Here is an 18,162-nt window from a genome sequence, read left to right on the forward strand (position 1 = left end):
TTTAGACACTTATATTAGCCTTTACAGAGTGACCCATTGTGTTTATTGACAATATTTCATAGTGGAAGAGGCCATGGTAAAATGCCTGCTTCATCTCTAATTCTGAGGGAAGACGAGTACCATCCCCTGCGTAAGTACCAGATCCATACGAAGATCCACCTTTCACTTCATTCATTTCATACATACCATCTCCGAAAGTGTACCCTAGTGGCACAAAGCCAATTGTGTTATGGCTGTGAATCTGCAATAAGAACACCATAATGCTTGAGAAAAGTCTCATAGTTCGCACGGGATGCTGAGCCTGAGACAACTTCCCACGCCCAATGGATAATAGATTGCAAGAAGTAAGTCTTATGGAGCAAATGAAACAATGCTAGGGAAAGAGATCTCACGCCCTATTCTCCTGGCCTCCACCGTGAAAACCTGTGCTCCAAAAGATACCAGCAGGTTTTCCAGCGAGTGATTGAGTTTCCCAAAGTTCATAAGTTGAGTCAAAGAAAGCCTTGCATTGGGCTGGCATCATACCGAAACGTGAAGGGAATCCAAATAAAAATCCGTCAGCTTCCTTGAGTTGTTCCGGACTAATTACCGGAACGTCGTCCTCTTTAGCAGGTGCTTTCATTTTCTCTAGTATCTTCTCTGGAAGTGTCTCAGGTACCTGTTTTATTCCACCCATTTATACCAATTTTCTCTACCAATACAATCAACTGAACTACTCATGATCATGATAAGGAACTCTAGAGATTAGATTGCGCTATAATCTTCCACTAGCATCTTTCTATAAGAAAAGAATAATTCTCAACTCTAACAGTCTAACTACACACTTGTTATAAATTTAGTGGCAAGTTACCTGCCAAAGGCTTGCTTCCACACCTTCAACACTATATATGTATAAGTTCTTATTCCTTGAACCAAAGTATGCGTATTTTATTGATCAGAAAAACCGAAACAAGAGATGTGAGCTCAGTCCGCGAACTGGCGGAGGTTTTCATCCCGAGAATATCTGCTGGAGTTTGTGAACTTCTTCCGGGAACTTAAGTCCGCGAACTTGAGTTGGTTATATCTAAAGACGATTATTTATGAACTTGTATTTATATAAACTAAGGAATGCAAATTGCAAACCGTGGCTATAAAGTTCATGAATCGATTCGAGTAAATCAAATCTTTTTTTCCTTCAATTGTGTCTTGTGTATTTACATAAGATTTATACAATTGAACAACTCTCTAACTAGTTCATTTGAGTCATTTGAACTAGTTATGGTGAAGAAGAATATGGTTTATATGAGGAAATCAAATAAGGATGGAGATATAAACTCGTCGATATACTTTTAATTGATTGAGTCTTGTTGATTCTCTTAAAAGTGTATTCAAGTTTGTTCATACAAATTTCTAAGCGAAATATTGGGTGGCGTTGTTAGACCTCCGCTTTTTCAATTGGTATCAGAGTAGGCAAACACGTTCAAGACCTTACAAGTCTGTGTTTGTAGCGATCTGACTCTATGGACAGAGGTGCTATCTCTATTAACGTATCACCAGTCTTCGATGGCTCTAATTACTTATGGTGTAAAATTGCTATGCGAGCTTTTCTTGAAGCACGTGATTTTCAATCATGGGTATATGTTGTTAATGGCTATGATGCTCCCGTTGTGGCAGTTGGAGATGTAAACTTTCTCAAACCTATTGGTGAATATATCCCTGCTGAGATACTTGCGTCTAAGAAAAATTCCGACGGTTTGAATGCCATCATACATGCCATTACCTCAAATCTTCAGCACCATGTGTGTAATTCCACTAGTTCTAAAGATGCTTGGGATATCTTAGAAACCGTATTTAAAGGAAACTCCAGTGAAAAGGAAGCTAGGCTTCAAAACCTTAATTCCGATTGGGAGAACCTTCGTATGGCAGATGAAGATTCATTTGATGAGTTTAATCACAAAGTGTCTGAAATTGTTAATGCATATTTTGCAATGGGTAAGACTATTCCTGAAAAGGACATTGTGATGAAAATTCTTAGATCGCTGCCGTCTAGATACGAGTCTAAGAAGCATGCCATCATTGAGGGAAATAACCTCGATAATCTTTCCAGAAATACCTTGGTTGGAAAGATAAAGATCTTTGATCATGAGCGTACATCCAAAATCGGAAAGGATGTTGCCTTTAAAGCACAGAAGAACACCAAATTACTTGATAAAAGTAAGTGTGTTTATGTCTCTGAGGATGATCAGTCTGAGGATGATTTTTCGGATGAAGATAAAATCAAGTTTTGATTAGCCTAATCGATTCAACGGTGCTGATTAGTTAGCTTAATCAATTTAATTAACACTAATCAAATTAAGGGTAGATTAGATATTAGAAAGGGAAAATTAGGCTCAGGCCCCACCCATGGGTAACCCATAATATGAGGCCCTTAATTAAAAGAAGTTTAAACCTAGGCCTCGAATTATTAAAAGACCTTGATACCCTTATGAATATTGTCAAGCCCATAATTAAATAAAGTTTAAATCTAGGCCCAAAATTATTAAATCTAGGCCCCGAATTATTAAAGTACAGTGTGAATGTGTAAACATAAGTTACACATGCATATGGCATGTGTATCCAGAAGTTACACATCCTTATGGCATGTGTAATGCAAAGTTACACTTGTATATATATGCAAAAAATAGACATCAAAAAAAGAACATAAAAAAAAAACATGTATTACTTTAATATTCATTTAACAATTTTTTAGCATGTGTAACTAGAATTTACACACGCATTTGTCTAGCGTAATCGAGAGTTACATATGCATCTATCTAGTGTAATTGAGAGTTACACATGCATCTATGTAGTGTAATTGAGGGTAATATTAATAATCAACACCTGCAGATTGACACACCAATCCAAAACATCAATTGATCTTCATATTCTTCTCTGTCATCTCAAGTCTTACGCAATCATACCTCCTAACTCATCTGCTCAGAGAGGGTAGCCTGTAAAAGATGGATAAATCAATATTTATGCATGGAAAGACTGATTGGTATTCCAGTATCAGACCAGAACATAAAAAAATATGAATGCATGACATAAGATATACAAATCTTAAGTTTTACACATATAATTACCACATGTAACTAGCAGTTACACATTCAATTGGCATGTGTAACTCGCAGTTACACATCCAATTGGCATGTGTAACTAGCAGTTACACGATTTCAGAATTTTGACATTTTTGCAGCCTAGTTAGATCGAACTAGCTAACAAGAGAAATCACAAAACATAAGAATGTTCATAACATGAACCTAACCCTAACTTTATTGAACCTGTGTTTACCATGTCAGTCGCCGTGTCGATGCACAAACATGTATACCCTTCTATATAGTAAAATATTTGACCATAATTGTTATACCAGTGCTCATTCTGTATAGTAAGTAAAATCCAAGCTTTGATTCAACAATCAAAGAATCATGGCAACATCATTATATGAAAGAAGGAAAAGCATGAGCAGAAGAAAGATAACTATACAAGTAAAATCCCATATTTTCACAATCAAAAAAATTGATTATCTGTATAAAAAAGGTCTGCGATCATGAAATATAACAAGCAGAACTAATAAAAAGAATTAAGGTTCAATAACTTAACAGATCAAGTAAGATCCACCACCATCACTATTGTAAGAGGGGAATGAAGTAGCTGAACTAGAAATACAAGCTGAAATAATCATTCAAGAACAAAAAGTAAATTCAGATTTTGGTCAACAAGCAAAAGTTAACAAATTTGAAATCAAGATAACGAAATCAAGATAAAACTGCTCTAAAAAACTACATCAAAATCAGTATGTGTAAGTAAAAGTTACACATCTAATTAGCATGTGTAACTACAAATTACACATCTGTTTAGCTTGTGTAACTAGAAGTTACACATCTGATTAGCATGTGTAACTAAAAATTACACATCTATTTAACTTGTGTAACTAGAATTACACATGTAGAAGTTACACACCGACTCCATGATCACAGACCAACGTATTATGTTGTTTGTGCATTGTTCCATCAAACTTACCAATCGGTGTCTTCATATCACTTTCTTCTTTATTTCAGACCTCTCTCCTAAATCTTTCAATGAAACAAAAAGTTCACGCCTAGAATATATGACAGAAAACTTTAACCATTAGTGTTGCACCCCTCACAACGCATCAAATGATGCAAAACTCAAGTACCAACCTATAAGTTAAAAGTTAAATTTTCAGATAATAAACAAGCTTTAGAAATATAGAACATAGAGACTGTAAAAATTAAACCACTCCCTTGCGCACCAAGTGGCCATAACACCAGTGTGAATCCTTGGAAGATCCATGAAGATTTGTGCCATTCCGAATCTCCACTTCCATCAGTTATAAATCCATCTTAGGTATATTGCGTTACTACTTGAGCCCAATAAATCCAAATTCACAAACCAGGACACAAAATCTACACACTTGAAACGTAAAACAAAAATATACTTAGCAGGTACACATGCAATGGCTTGTGTAAACGGTAGTTACACATCCATATGGCTTGTGTAAACTGTAGTTACACATCCATATGGCTTATGTAATAAGAAGTTACATATCCACTTGGCTAGTGTAATCTGCAGTTACACATCCATATACTTAGCAGTACTCAAATTCATGACTTTAGAGATACATAATTATTAACGTTATTGTTTCCTATTGACAGGTAAATTTTGAAAGAATTACCCAAACTACTTGTTAAGGTTGTGTGCAACCTTGACTCATCTATATCTCTTGCTGAAGTCAATCCTTGACACGTTATAGAAATGCAACTGGAACTTGTCTTCTGGCAGATTCGCTGCGACCACGCAGTAGGCTACAAAATTCAGAAAACATAAGAAACCAACAAGATTAAAGAGATGTATCAATCAAAAAAGCTTAAGAAGATAATGAATTATATGAGTTCATTAAACTTCAATATCAATTCACATATGTTTTACGAGAGCTTCTGGTTCTATGAGTGAGTTCAGGTTGCAGAGATCTCAGGATTCAGAGTTACACATGCATCCTACTTGTGTAATTAGGAGTTACACAAGCATATAACATGTGTAAGTAGAAGTTACACATGCATCCTACTTGTGTAATTAGGAGTTACACAAGCATATAACATGTGTAACTTCTAGGTACACATGCATCCTACTTGTGTAATGTGAATAAAGAATTGAAGTTATCTAACTGAATACCAATACCAGTAAAACATTCATCTGGCTCATATCAAGCATAATTATTATATATATATATATATATATTATTTATGATAAATGTTTCGGAATTAAAATACATAATAAGAATGAATGTCATTAACAGAACTATGAGAAAGTAAGTTCTATATTAAATCAAGTCAGCATCAGATAATTAATATTAGAGAACCTGAACTGATAATACCTTGATTCTATCATATTCTCTGACAACAACCATCTTCCAAGATACTCATGTAGGGTGTCCTGTATTAAAATGCGAAATCAGGAACTAAAAAGAGTTAATATAGATAACAAAATAAAGAAACTAGAGTCTAGAGGGTGGTTAAATGTTCAAGTCCATCAAAAAATTGATAAATTTGCCAAATAGTCACAATGAAAAGGTTAACAGGTTCTGATTTCAAATTTGAAGGCATGTGCTTACGTTCTTGGAAAACTAGGATGACTTAAAATAAGATGCTACTCATTATACATCCCTTCTTCTCAATTATAGGTACACATTCAGTTCTGAGTAATTGCAAATCAACTAGATAGAACATTCCAAACTTCGTTTCGTTAAAAAATATTGTACCAGATGTTTGTCATTGTGAATTCAATTCTCGATAATACCTGCTTGCTTTCACAACGACTGTTGCAACACATTTCATATTCACCGCTCGTGTTCTCTGACAATTATACATTGCCCCCTCCTTCTCAAATTTCATCAATTTGATGAATGCTAGACCCAATTCACTCATTGTTTCTCCTATATCTTGCTGAGCTTTCACAAGTCCTTCAGCCTGCACCACCAAAGAATGAATTTAATCGAATAAAATATAAAATATCCTGAAAAACAAAATCAACACTTAATACTACCATCAAGTATTTATTACATGCTTAGATACATTGCTCAGTTGTTGCTCGAAATCACGAAGCATTTCTTTCTTCTCCAGAAACTTCTAATCCTCTTCAACCACATGAGGTTTCGAACCTCCCTAATCATTTGTATCCGACTGCTTCAATTCTTTAAACATTTAAACAAATCTCTACCTCCTTTTCGCAGGTTGACTAACTTCATTCGGAGTAACAACCGGAGTAGAATCACTAACTCAGTTTCACAATCAAACCGTGAATCACATGATGCAAAATGACATTAAGTAGCATTTTTGTAGTAATTTCAAACATAAATGAAAACCAACATCACTTTGACCTCATACACACAATGATGATATAAGACGTAATATTTTTTGCAGCAGTCAAGTATATTCAATTCAAACAACAAAGAAATCCTATAATAACAAGGTATGTATTGAGTAGTTACCATCCAAGAAGGCGTTTGTGAAGATTGACTATGTATTCTTCAGTTATAACTTCCTCGTTTTTCTCTCACTGTTTTCAACCATCTTCATAATCTCCCCATCCTCATAAACGTATCTCAAAGAGGAATTCTACAAAATTTAAAACTCTGATTTGGTGAAAATCCAAATTATACAAAATATACATCTGATGTGTCTCAAATGAGTAAATCAAATTTTGATTGTAATAAAATCAAACATTCAAGAACAAATACAAGTAGATATACTTGAATCGAATCGAAAAATCAAATTAGATGAAATTCATAACAAATAAATGGGTAATAGAGATGTTAGTTCACTGATTTCGAATCTGAAAACTGATTTTTAATCGAGATTTAAGATACAGAGATTCATTGATTTCCAATATAGAAACCTAATTACTATTATTTTGAAATTTCTTATCAAGACTTTTATATTAAAAGCAAGATAGAGATTAGATTTTAACAGATCTGAACTTTGATAACGAGTTCATCGAGAAATTTCATTTAAAATCATAAAAAATTACAAATTAGAGTTGATTACAAACCATAAAAAGATTTTCGTAAAAACAAAATCGATAAATAATAGTTCAAATCGAAGAGAATGATAAAAGCATTATAGATTGACGCAACAATTCTGAAATCAGATCAAAAGAAGAAGAAATAACCTATTTCTTTCGATTTGATGGTGAATCTCACTATTTCATCCATGTTATTTCTTCTGCGTGCAACCTACAGATCTATTTGTTGATAATGATTATCACTTCTTTTCAATTGATTTTCACTGAATCTCCCTATAACAAGTACTGCTGATGTTGAATTTAGGTTTAGATGATCAAGATCTTGTTTGTAAACCTTAGATTTAGGTTTTGAAATCGATTTTCATTGCAAAAATCGGTTAGAAATGTGCATTCTCCGCCCTGTTTCTTTGCCGAGAGAGAATGAAAAAGCAGATGAGAGAGAGAGTGAAAATAAAATGAAAATGAAAATAAAATCTATAACTAGTTTTATTAGGTATAAATACTAAAGGTCAGTCTTGGTATTTGTTATTTTCTGATGACGTCAGCTTCCGGTAAAATTTCAAAATCTGGCCCCAAAATTGAAAGTAATGGGCCTAGAAATATCAAAATCTGAAAGAATGGAGTTGATAGTGGAGGATCCATTTTGTGGGGTTTCTATATGTTGAACCCATATAGCATGGGGTTATAGTATTTTTCACTATTAGAAAAAAGGATAGATAAGGGGTCCCATGGGTTGTTATTTCATGACCCCATTAAGCCCCCCAAAACCCATCCCTTTTAAGCTCCAGTAATAGAGTTCTTTCTTTATTATACAGTAAAACCTCTATCAAGTAATAGAGTTGTAGTAATACATATATCAACCTTGATGGTTTCGGTGAAGATGAGAATCCAATCAAGCTGGAAGAATCAATTGACCCATCCTATGGAAACTCTATTTGTAACTTTTCAGGATTCAACTTGTGTTTAGCCGCAGTCGCACCACAGATGCCTGATTACTATCCAAGATTGACGTGCTGGTTTTGTTCTCAAAAGGGTCATGAACTATCAAGATGTTACAAGTACAAACATCAAATGAGGCATGCCAACAAACTTCAACGAATATCAAATCAGTTAGCAAGGAAGCTTAAACTTGCTCAGAAGACCGCTGAGGTATGTAGGATTTTATCTTCGTCTAAGAAGTCGGTTTCCAAGGATAAAATAAGACCATTAGAGAAGAAGGTATGGTCAAGTCGCTTTGATAGACAGAAAACAGAGGATTCCTCTCCCTCTCAAGAGGAAAATGGTGGACAAATTGTTGTTCACCACAACACAAATTGATTGTGTTGATTGGTAAATATTGTCTCATGTGCCTGATCAAAGAGACAAGATTGTGAACGCACAGTCTTTAGGAAAAAGTTTTCTTAGGTTTGTTATTATGTCCATCAAATAAAAGAAAAGGGTTATTATCGATAATTCTACTCTTTATAGGGTTTAGAGTTGGACGTCCACGAACCGTTTAAAGGTTTCTAACCCTACATTCCTTTTTCCTCTTTGATATTCTTTTCAAGACTGTGTGTTGAGATTGTGAATTCCACTCACAAAAAGTTAGTAATTGATATCTCAAAGCATCATGTCTTTGGATGGAAAGGATGTCAGCATGATTGTTAAGCCATCAATCAAGGAAAAAGAGAAATCTCCAAATTCTTCGTCCTTGAAAAGAAAAAGAAGGAATACAAGAAAACCAAGGGCGGTACCTTCTAACTCTCAGAAGTTTTCCGATGTTCTTGATGAGTTGAAGGAAGTAAAAAGGGAGATTCGTGATATAAAGGCTTGTGTTTTAAGATATTTGGTTAAATATGCTGGAAGAGGAGGCCGTTAATAATCCAGAGCATATCCCTCTACCATACAACTGGCATGATCCTGAAGTTCAAAACCCATACAAAAGGTTACCGATGAGTGACTTTGTTTACGACTTTGGTAATCTTTCATTTGGAGACAATGCACAATGTTATGAGAATGTGAATCCAACATATGATTCTCGTTACACTTCTGATCGCTCTGACCATGGTGTTCAACATATGAACGAAGGATATAATTCTAATATTGATAATAATAATGAAGTAGGTAACAATAATGATGATATTGAAGGAGGTTATGATAACGATAATGATGGTTATTATGATGATGATACTTATGCAAAAAAAGATAGCCAGTACCCCGACAACGATGACTATGATGTGGAAATGAACCGTCGAGAAAATAAAGAATACTTGAAAAAAGGTGGTGCTCGTAGTTGGTTCGCGTAGCTGTTTAAATGATGAATACTAGTTTAACAATCCTAGGTTTTTTAAATTTGAAGTTTTTAATCCTGTAGTTAGTTTCCTTGTATCATTTAAAAAAATTTAATTCGAAATTTTCAGCTTTCAATCCAGAGAAAGAAAAAAGAAATGGTAAGAAAGTTGTTTACACGGTTATAACGTGCGTGATAACGGAAAAACAGTTCTAAAAAACGCACGTTAAAATGTTATTTATAAGAAATAAACATTCAAACTAATTTTAGAAAAACGGTTATAACGTGTATGAAAACAGAAAAACGGTACTATAAAACTGCCGTTTTTTTTCCTATTTATCGGCCTAATATAGGCACGGGGTTCGAGAACCCTCACGGCCGCGGTATATGGATGTGACCGTTTTAACGGACGTTTTTAAAACCTTGCTTTTTTCAAACTTTTTTCTCGTGGGGCATGAAACTGCAACCTCCTACTGTGATGGACGCATAGAAACGCATTGAAAAAAAATCCAACAGACGGTTAAAGAATCCGCGAAAAAAAACCGCCCCCTCGTACAAGGAACCCAAAACCACCCTGCTTGTACGGTTTTTCAACCGTCCGTCTTCATCATGTCCGTTTTCCTTTACATTTTCCACGCGTAAGCTTTACAAGGACTCCTCTCTCCCATGTTAAAGTATCGAACAAATCTTATTAGTTAATAATGAAGCACACGGATCGCCGGCTATGTACTAACAACCGCTGATCATAATCAAAAGATAACTGACTGAATGCCGAAAGTCATCCACTTCCGGAAAGTTCAGTATAAATAACCAGCGAACCAGGACAGTTTGATTCACAAATTCTCTTCCATCTATAAACAATTCACAGAAATTCTCTCACTTTCAAAACTCTAGTTTCAGAATCATTTTAGGTTACCAATGGAAGGAACTGGCACTGCAACTGCGAATGTTGGCAAGGGAGGAAGAAAGAAAGCCGTAACAAAATCTGCTAAAGCTGGACTACAATTCCCAGTTGGAAGAATCACTCGTTTCTTGAAGATAGGTCGTTACTCTCGACGTCTTGGTTCTGGTGCTCCCGTTTACATGGCTGCTGTTCTTGAATATCTCGCTGCTGAGGTAAAAACCCTTAGTGTTCACTAGTAATCTGGGTGTTAATGGATTTTGATTCTAATTTGGTGTATTTTAATTTTGAAATGGGTTTTCAGGTATTGGAATTGGCGGGAAATGCTGCAAGAGACAACAAGAAATCGAGAATCATACCAAGACATTTGTGCTTAGCAATAAGGAATGATGAAGAATTAGGGAAATTACTTGCTGGTGTTACAATTGCTGGTGGTGGTGTTCTTCCTAAGATTAACCCTGTTTTGTTACCGAAGAAGAGCGGAAAGGCCGAGGCAGATATTCAAAAATTTCCAGGAAAAACTGTTGCTTCTAAAAATCCAAAGAAGTAAAAATATGATCTAATTAGTTACTTAGTAGTAGTGTTCATAACTTATTTGGGTTTAATGTGTAAGTAATGAAAATGTAGGCTGCAACTTTGGGTTGTAATGAATGCAACATCTCTTCTTATGTTCACTGTTCGTAAAAGTAATCAAATTTGCATTTTTAATTTAATTTTCAGAAGGCAACTTTTAGACACTTATATTAGCCTTTACAGAGTGACCCATTGTGTTTATTGACAATATTTCATAGTGGAAGAGGCCATGGTAAAATGCCTGCTTCATCTCTAATTCTGAGGGAAGACGAGTACCATCCCCTGCGTAAGTACCAGATCCATACGAAGATCCACCTTTCACTTCATTCATTTCATACATACCATCTCCGAAAGTGTACCCTAGTGGCACAAAGCCAATTGTGTTATGGCTGTGAATCTGCAATAAGAACACCATAATGCTTGAGAAAAGTCTCATAGTTCGCACGGGATGCTGAGCCTGAGACAACTTCCCACGCCCAATGGATAATAGATTGCAAGAAGTAAGTCTTATGGAGCAAATGAAACAATGCTAGGGAAAGAGATCTCACGCCCTATTCTCCTGGCCTCCACCGTGAAAACCTGTGCTCCAAAAGATACCAGCAGGTTTTCCAGCGAGTGATTGAGTTTCCCAAAGTTCATAAGTTGAGTCAAAGAAAGCCTTGCATTGGGCTGGCATCATACCGAAACGTGAAGGGAATCCAAATAAAAATCCGTCAGCTTCCTTGAGTTGTTCCGGACTAATTACCGGAACGTCGTCCTCTTTAGCAGGTGCTTTCATTTTCTCTAGTATCTTCTCTGGAAGTGTCTCAGGTACCTGTTTTATTCCACCCATTTATACCAATTTTCTCTACCAATACAATCAACTGAACTACTCATGATCATGATAAGGAACTCTAGAGATTAGATTGCGCTATAATCTTCCACTAGCATCTTTCTATAAGAAAAGAATAATTCTCAACTCTAACAGTCTAACTACACACTTGTTATAAATTTAGTGGCAAGTTACCTGCCAAAGGCTTGCTTCCACACCTTCAACACTATATATGTATAAGTTCTTATTCCTTGAACCAAAGTATGCGTATTTTATTGATCAGAAAAACCGAAACAAGAGATGTGAGCTCAGTCCGCGAACTGGCGGAGGTTTTCATCCCGAGAATATCTGCTGGAGTTTGTGAACTTCTTCCGGGAACTTAAGTCCGCGAACTTGAGTTGGTTATATCTAAAGACGATTATTTATGAACTTGTATTTATATAAACTAAGGAATGCAAATTGCAAACCGTGGCTATAAAGTTCATGAATCGATTCGAGTAAATCAAATCTTTTTTTCCTTCAATTGTGTCTTGTGTATTTACATAAGATTTATACAATTGAACAACTCTCTAACTAGTTCATTTGAGTCATTTGAACTAGTTATGGTGAAGAAGAATATGGTTTATATGAGGAAATCAAATAAGGATGGAGATATAAACTCGTCGATATACTTTTAATTGATTGAGTCTTGTTGATTCTCTTAAAAGTGTATTCAAGTTTGTTCATACAAATTTCTAAGCGAAATATTGGGTGGCGTTGTTAGACCTCCGCTTTTTCAATTGGTATCAGAGTAGGCAAACACGTTCAAGACCTACAAGTCTGTGTTGTAGCGACTGACTCTATGGACAGAGGTGCTATCTATTAACGTATCACCAGTCTTCGATGGCTCTAAGTACTTAGGGGTAAAATTGCGATGCGAGCTGTTTCGAAGCACGTGATTTTCAATCATGGGTATATGTTGTTAATGGCTATGATGCTCCCGTTGTGGCAGTTGGAGATGTAAACTTTCTCAAACCTATTGGTGAATATATCCCTGCTGAGATACTTGCGTCTAAGAAAAATTCCGACGGTTTGAATGCCATCATACATGCCATTACCTCAAATCTTCAGCACCATGTGTAATTCCACTAGTTCTAAAGATGCTTGGGATATCTTAGAAACCGTATTTAAAGGAAACTCCAGTGAAAAGGAAGCTAGGCTTCAAAACCTTAATTCCGATTGGGAGAACCTTCGTATGGCAGATGAAGATTCATTTGATGAGTTTAATCACAAAGTGTCTGAAATTGTTAATGCATATTTTGCAATGGGTAAGACTATTCCTGAAAAGGACATTGTGAAAAATTCTTAGATCGCTGCCGTCTAGATACGAGTCTAAGAAGCATGCCATCATTGAGGGAAATAACCTCGATAATCTTTCCAGAAATACCTTGGTTGGAAAGAAAGATCTTGATCATGAGCGTACATCCAAAATCGGAAAGGATGTTGCCTTTAAAGCACAGAAGAACACCAAATTACTTGATAAAAGTAAGTGTGTTTATGTCTCTAGGATGATCAGTCTGAGGATGATTTTTCGGATGAAGATAAAATCAAGTTTTGATTAGCCTAATCGATTCAACGGTGCTGATTAGTTAGCTTAATCAATTTAATTAACACTAATCAAATTAAGGGTAGATTAGATATTAGAAAGGGAAAATTAGGCTCAGGCCCCACCCATGGGTAACCCATAATATGAGGCCCTTAATTAAAAGAAGTTTAAACCTAGGCCCGAATTATTAAAAGACCTTGATACCCTTATGAATATTGTCAAGCCCATAATTAAATAAAGTTTAAATCTAGGCCCAAAATTATTAAATCTAGGCCCCGAATTATTAAAGTACAGTGTGAATGTGTAAACATAAGTTACACATGCATATGGCATGTGTATCCAGAAGTTACACATCCTTATGGCATGTGTAATGCAAAGTTACACTTGTATATATATGCAAAAAATAGACATCAAAAAAAGAACATAAAAAAAAACATGTATTACTTTAATATTCATTTACAACAATTTTTTAGCATGTGTAACTAGAATTTACACACGCATTTGTCTAGCGTAATCGAGAGTTACATATGCATCTATCTAGTGTAATTGAGAGTTACACATGCATCTATGTAGTGTATTGAGGGTAATATTAATAATCAACACCTGCAGATTGACACACCAATCCAAAACATCAATTGATCTTCATATTCTTCTCTGTCATCTCAAGTCTTACGCAATCATACCTCCTAACTCATCTGCTCAGAGAGGGTAGCCTGTAAAAGATGATAAATCAATATTTATGCATGGAAAGACTGATTGGTATTCCAGTATCAGACCAGAACATAAAAAAATATGAATGCATGACATAAGATATACAAATCTTAAGTTTTACACATATAATTACCACATGTAACTAGCAGTTACACATTCAATTGGCATGTGTAACTCGCAGTTACACATCCAATTGGCATGTGTAACTAGCAGTTACACGATTTCAGAATTTTGACATTTTTGCAGCCTAGTTAGATCGAACTAGCTAACAAGAGAAATCACAAAACATAAGAATGTTCATAACATGAACCTAACCCTAACTTTATTGAACCTGTGTTTACCATGTCAGTCGCCGTGTCGATGCACAAACATGTATACCCTTCTATATAGTAAAATATTTGACCATAATTGTTATACCAGTGCTCATTCTGTATAGTAAGTAAAATCCAAGCTTTGATTCAACAATCAAAGAATCATGGCAACATCATTATATGAAAGAAGGAAAAGCATGAGCAGAAGAAAGATAACTATACAAGTAAAATCCCATATTTTCACCAATCAAAAATTGATTATCTGTATAAAAAAGGTCTGCGATCATGAAATATAACAAGCAGTGAAGAACTAATAAAAAGAATTAAGGTTCAATAACTTAACAGATCAAGTAAGATCCACCACCATCACTATTGTAAGAGGGGAATGAAGTAGCTGAACTAGAAATACAAGCTGAAATAATCATTCAAGAACAAAAAGTAAATTCAGATTTTGGTCAACAAGCAAAAGTTAACAAATTTGAAATCAAGATAACGAAATCAAGATAAAACTGCTCTAAAAAACTACATCAAAATCAGTATGTGTAAGTAAAAGTTACACATCTAATTAGCATGTGTAACTACAAATTACACATCTGTTTAGCTTGTGTAACTAGAAGTTACACATCTGATTAGCATGTGTAACTAAAAATTACACATCTATTTAACTTGTGTAACTAGAATTACACATGTAGAAGTTACACACCGACCCATGATCACAGACCAACGTATTATGTTGTTTGTGCAGTTGTTCCATCAAACTTACCAATCGGTGTCTTCATTCACTTTCTTCTTTTATCAGACCTCTCTCCTAAATCTTTCAATGAAACAAAAAGTTCACGCCTAGAATATATGACAGAAAACTTTAACCATTAGTGTTGCACCCCTCACAACGCATCAAATGATGCAAAACTCAAGTACCAACCTATAAGTTAAAAGTTAAATTTTCAGATAATACAAAGCTTTAGAAAATATAGAACATAGAGACTGTAAAAATTAAACCACTCCCTTGCGCACCAAGTGGCCATAACACCAGTGTGAATCCTTGGAAGATCCATGAAGATTTGTGCCATTCCGAATCTCCACTTCCATCAGTTATGTAAATCCATCTTAGGTATATTGCGTTACTACTTAAGCCCAATAAATCCAAATTCACAAACCAGGACACAAAATCTACACACTTGAAACGTAAAACAAAAATATACTTAGCAGGTACACATGCAATGGCTTGTGTAAACGGTAGTTACACATCCATATGGCTTGTGTAAACTGTAGTTACACATCCATATGGCTTATGTAATAAGAAGTTACATATCCACTTGGCTAGTGTAATTGCAGTTACACATCCATACTTAGCAGTACTCAAATTCATGACTTTAGAGATACATAATTATTAACGTTATTGTTTCCTATTGACAGGTAAATTTTGAAAGAATTACCCAAACTACTTGTTAAGGTTGTGTGCAACCTTGACTCATCTATATCTCTTGCTGAAGTCAATCCTTGACACGTTATAGAAATGCAACTGGAACTTGTCTTCTGGCAGATTCGCTGCGACCACGCAGTAGGCTACAAAATTCAGAAAACATAAGAAACCAACAAGATTAAAGAGATGTATCAATCAAAAAAGCTTAAGAAGATAATGAATTATATGAGTTCATTAAACTTCAATATCAATTCACATATGTTTTACGAGAGCTTCTGGTTCTATGAGTGAGTTCAGGTTGCAGAGATCTCAGGATTCAGAGTTACACATGCATCCTACTTGTGTAATTAGGAGTTACACAAGCATATAACATGTGTAAGTAGAAGTTACACATGCATCCTACTTGTGTAATTAGGAGTTACACAAGCATATAACATGTGTAACTTCTAGGTACACATGCATCCTACTTGTGTAATGTGAATAAAGAATTGAAGTTATCTAACTGAATACCAATACCAGTAAAACATTCATCTGGCTCATATCAAGCATAATTATATATATATATATATATATAATTATTTATGATAAATGTTTCGGAATTAAAATACATAATAAGAATGAATGTCATTAACAGAACTATGAGAAAGTAAGTTCTATATTAAATCAAGTCAGCATCAGATAATTAATATTAGAGAACCTGAACTGATAATACCTTGATTCTATCATATTCTCTGAACAACCATCTTCCAAGATACTCATGTAGGGTGTCCTGTATTAAAATGCGAAATCAGGAACTAAAAAGAGTTAATATAGATAACAAAATAAAGAAACTAGAGTCTAGAGGGTGTGTTAAATGTTCAAGTCCATCAAAAAATTGATAAATTTGCCATAAATAGTCACAATGAAAAGGTTAACAGGTTCTGATTTCAAATTTGAAGGCATGTGCTTACGTTCTTGGAAAACTAGGATGACTTAAAATAAGATGCTACTCATTATACATCCCTTCTTCTCAATTATAGGTACACATTCAGTTCTGAGTAATTGCAAATCAACTAGATAGAACATTCCAAACTTCGTTTCGTTAAAAAATATTGTACCAGATGTTTGTCATTGTGAATTCAATTCTCGATAATACCTGCTTGCTTTCACAACGACTGTTGCAACACATTTCATATTCACCGCTCGTGTTCTCTGACAATTATACATTGCCCCCTCCTTCTCAAATTTCATCAATTTGATGAATGCTAGACCCAATTCACTCATTGTTTCTCCTATATCTTGCTGAGCTTTCACAAGTCCTTCAGCCTGCACCACCAAAGAATGAATTTAATCGAATAAAATATAAAATATCCTGAAAAACAAAATCAACACTTAATACTACCATCAAAGTATTTATTACATGCTTAGATACATTGCTCAGTTGTTGCTCGAAATCACGAAGCATTTCTTTCTTCTCCAGAAACTTCTAATCCTCTTCAACCACATGAGGTTTCGAACCTCCCTAATCATTTGTATCCGACTGCTTCAATTCTTTAAACATTTAAACAAATCTCTACCTCCTTTTCGCAGGTTGACTAACTTCATTCGGAGTAACAACCGGAGTAGAATCACTAACTCAGTTTCACAATCAAACCGTGAATCACATGATGCAAAATGACATTAAGTAGCATTTTTGTAGTAATTTCAAACATAAATGAAAACCAACATCACTTTGACCTCATACACACAATGATGATATAAGACGTAATATTTTTTGCAGCAGTCAAGTATATTCAATTCAAACAACAAAGAAATCCTATAATAACAAGGTATGTATTGAGTAGTTACCATCCAAGAAGGTGTTTGTGAAGATTGACTATGTATTCTTCAGTTATAACTTCCTCGTTTTTCTCTCACTGTTTTCAACCATCTTCATAATCTCCCCATCCTCATAAACGTATCTCAAAGAGGAATTCTACAAAATTTATAAACTCTGATTTGGTGAAAATCCAAATTATACAAAATATACATCTGATGTGTCTCAAATGAGTAAATCAAATTTTGATTGTAATAAAATCAAACATTCAAGAACAAATACAAGTAGATATTAACTTGAATCGAATCGAAAAATCAAATTAGATGAAATTCATAACAAATAAATGGGTAATAGAGATGTTAGTTCACTGATTTCGAATCTGAAAACTGATTTTTAATCGAGATTTAAGATACAGAGATTCATTGATTTCCAATATAGAAACCTAATTACTATTATTTTGAAATTTCTTATCAAGACTTTTATATTAAAAGCAAGATAGAGATTAGATTTTAACAGATCTGAACTTTGATAACGAGTTCATCGAGAAATTTCATTTAAAATCATAAAAAATTACAAATTAGAGTTGATTACAAACCATAAAAAGATTTTCGTAAAAACAAAATCGATAAATAATAGTTCAAATCGAAGAGAATGATAAAAGCATTATAGATTGACGCAACAATTCTGAAATCAGATCAAAAGAAGAAGAAATAACCTATTTCTT

The 18,162-nt window shown here is 34.6% G+C and overlaps 1 protein-coding gene and 2 pseudogenes across 1 annotated transcript; 1 reads left to right on the plus strand and 2 right to left on the minus strand.

Annotated features, from left to right (window-relative positions):
• Position 1: 1 nt before the first annotated feature.
• On the minus strand, positions 2–6,143 carry LOC113338450 (annotated as a pseudogene).
• A 4,008-nt stretch (positions 6,144–10,151) lies between these two features.
• On the plus strand, positions 10,152–10,903 carry LOC113338982 (histone H2A-beta, sperm-like). Its single transcript, XM_026584379.1, has 2 exons — positions 10,152–10,444; positions 10,534–10,903. Exons 1-2 carry the CDS (start codon positions 10,247–10,249, stop codon positions 10,777–10,779), a joined length of 444 nt encoding a protein of 147 aa, XP_026440164.1. The 5' UTR covers positions 10,152–10,246; the 3' UTR covers positions 10,780–10,903.
• A 56-nt stretch (positions 10,904–10,959) lies between these two features.
• LOC113338452 lies at positions 10,960–17,087 on the minus strand (annotated as a pseudogene).
• Between the last annotated feature and the right edge of the window lie 1,075 nt (positions 17,088–18,162).

This window comes from Papaver somniferum, unplaced genomic scaffold, assembly GCF_003573695.1.
Source record: "Papaver somniferum cultivar HN1 unplaced genomic scaffold, ASM357369v1 unplaced-scaffold_19, whole genome shotgun sequence".
NCBI classification, from domain to species: domain Eukaryota; kingdom Viridiplantae; phylum Streptophyta; class Magnoliopsida; order Ranunculales; family Papaveraceae; genus Papaver; species Papaver somniferum.

What these genes read in the sequence shown, in the direction of transcription:
- LOC113338982 (XM_026584379.1), top strand. Translation starts at nt 10,247, where the DNA reads ATGGAAGGAACTGGCACTGCAACTGCGAATGTTGGCAAGGGAGGAAGA. An exon ending in TTGAATATCTCGCTGCTGAG is followed by an intron (nt 10,445 to 10,533) that starts GTAAAAACCCTT and finishes ATGGGTTTTCAG; the next exon opens with GTATTGGAATTGGCGGGAAA.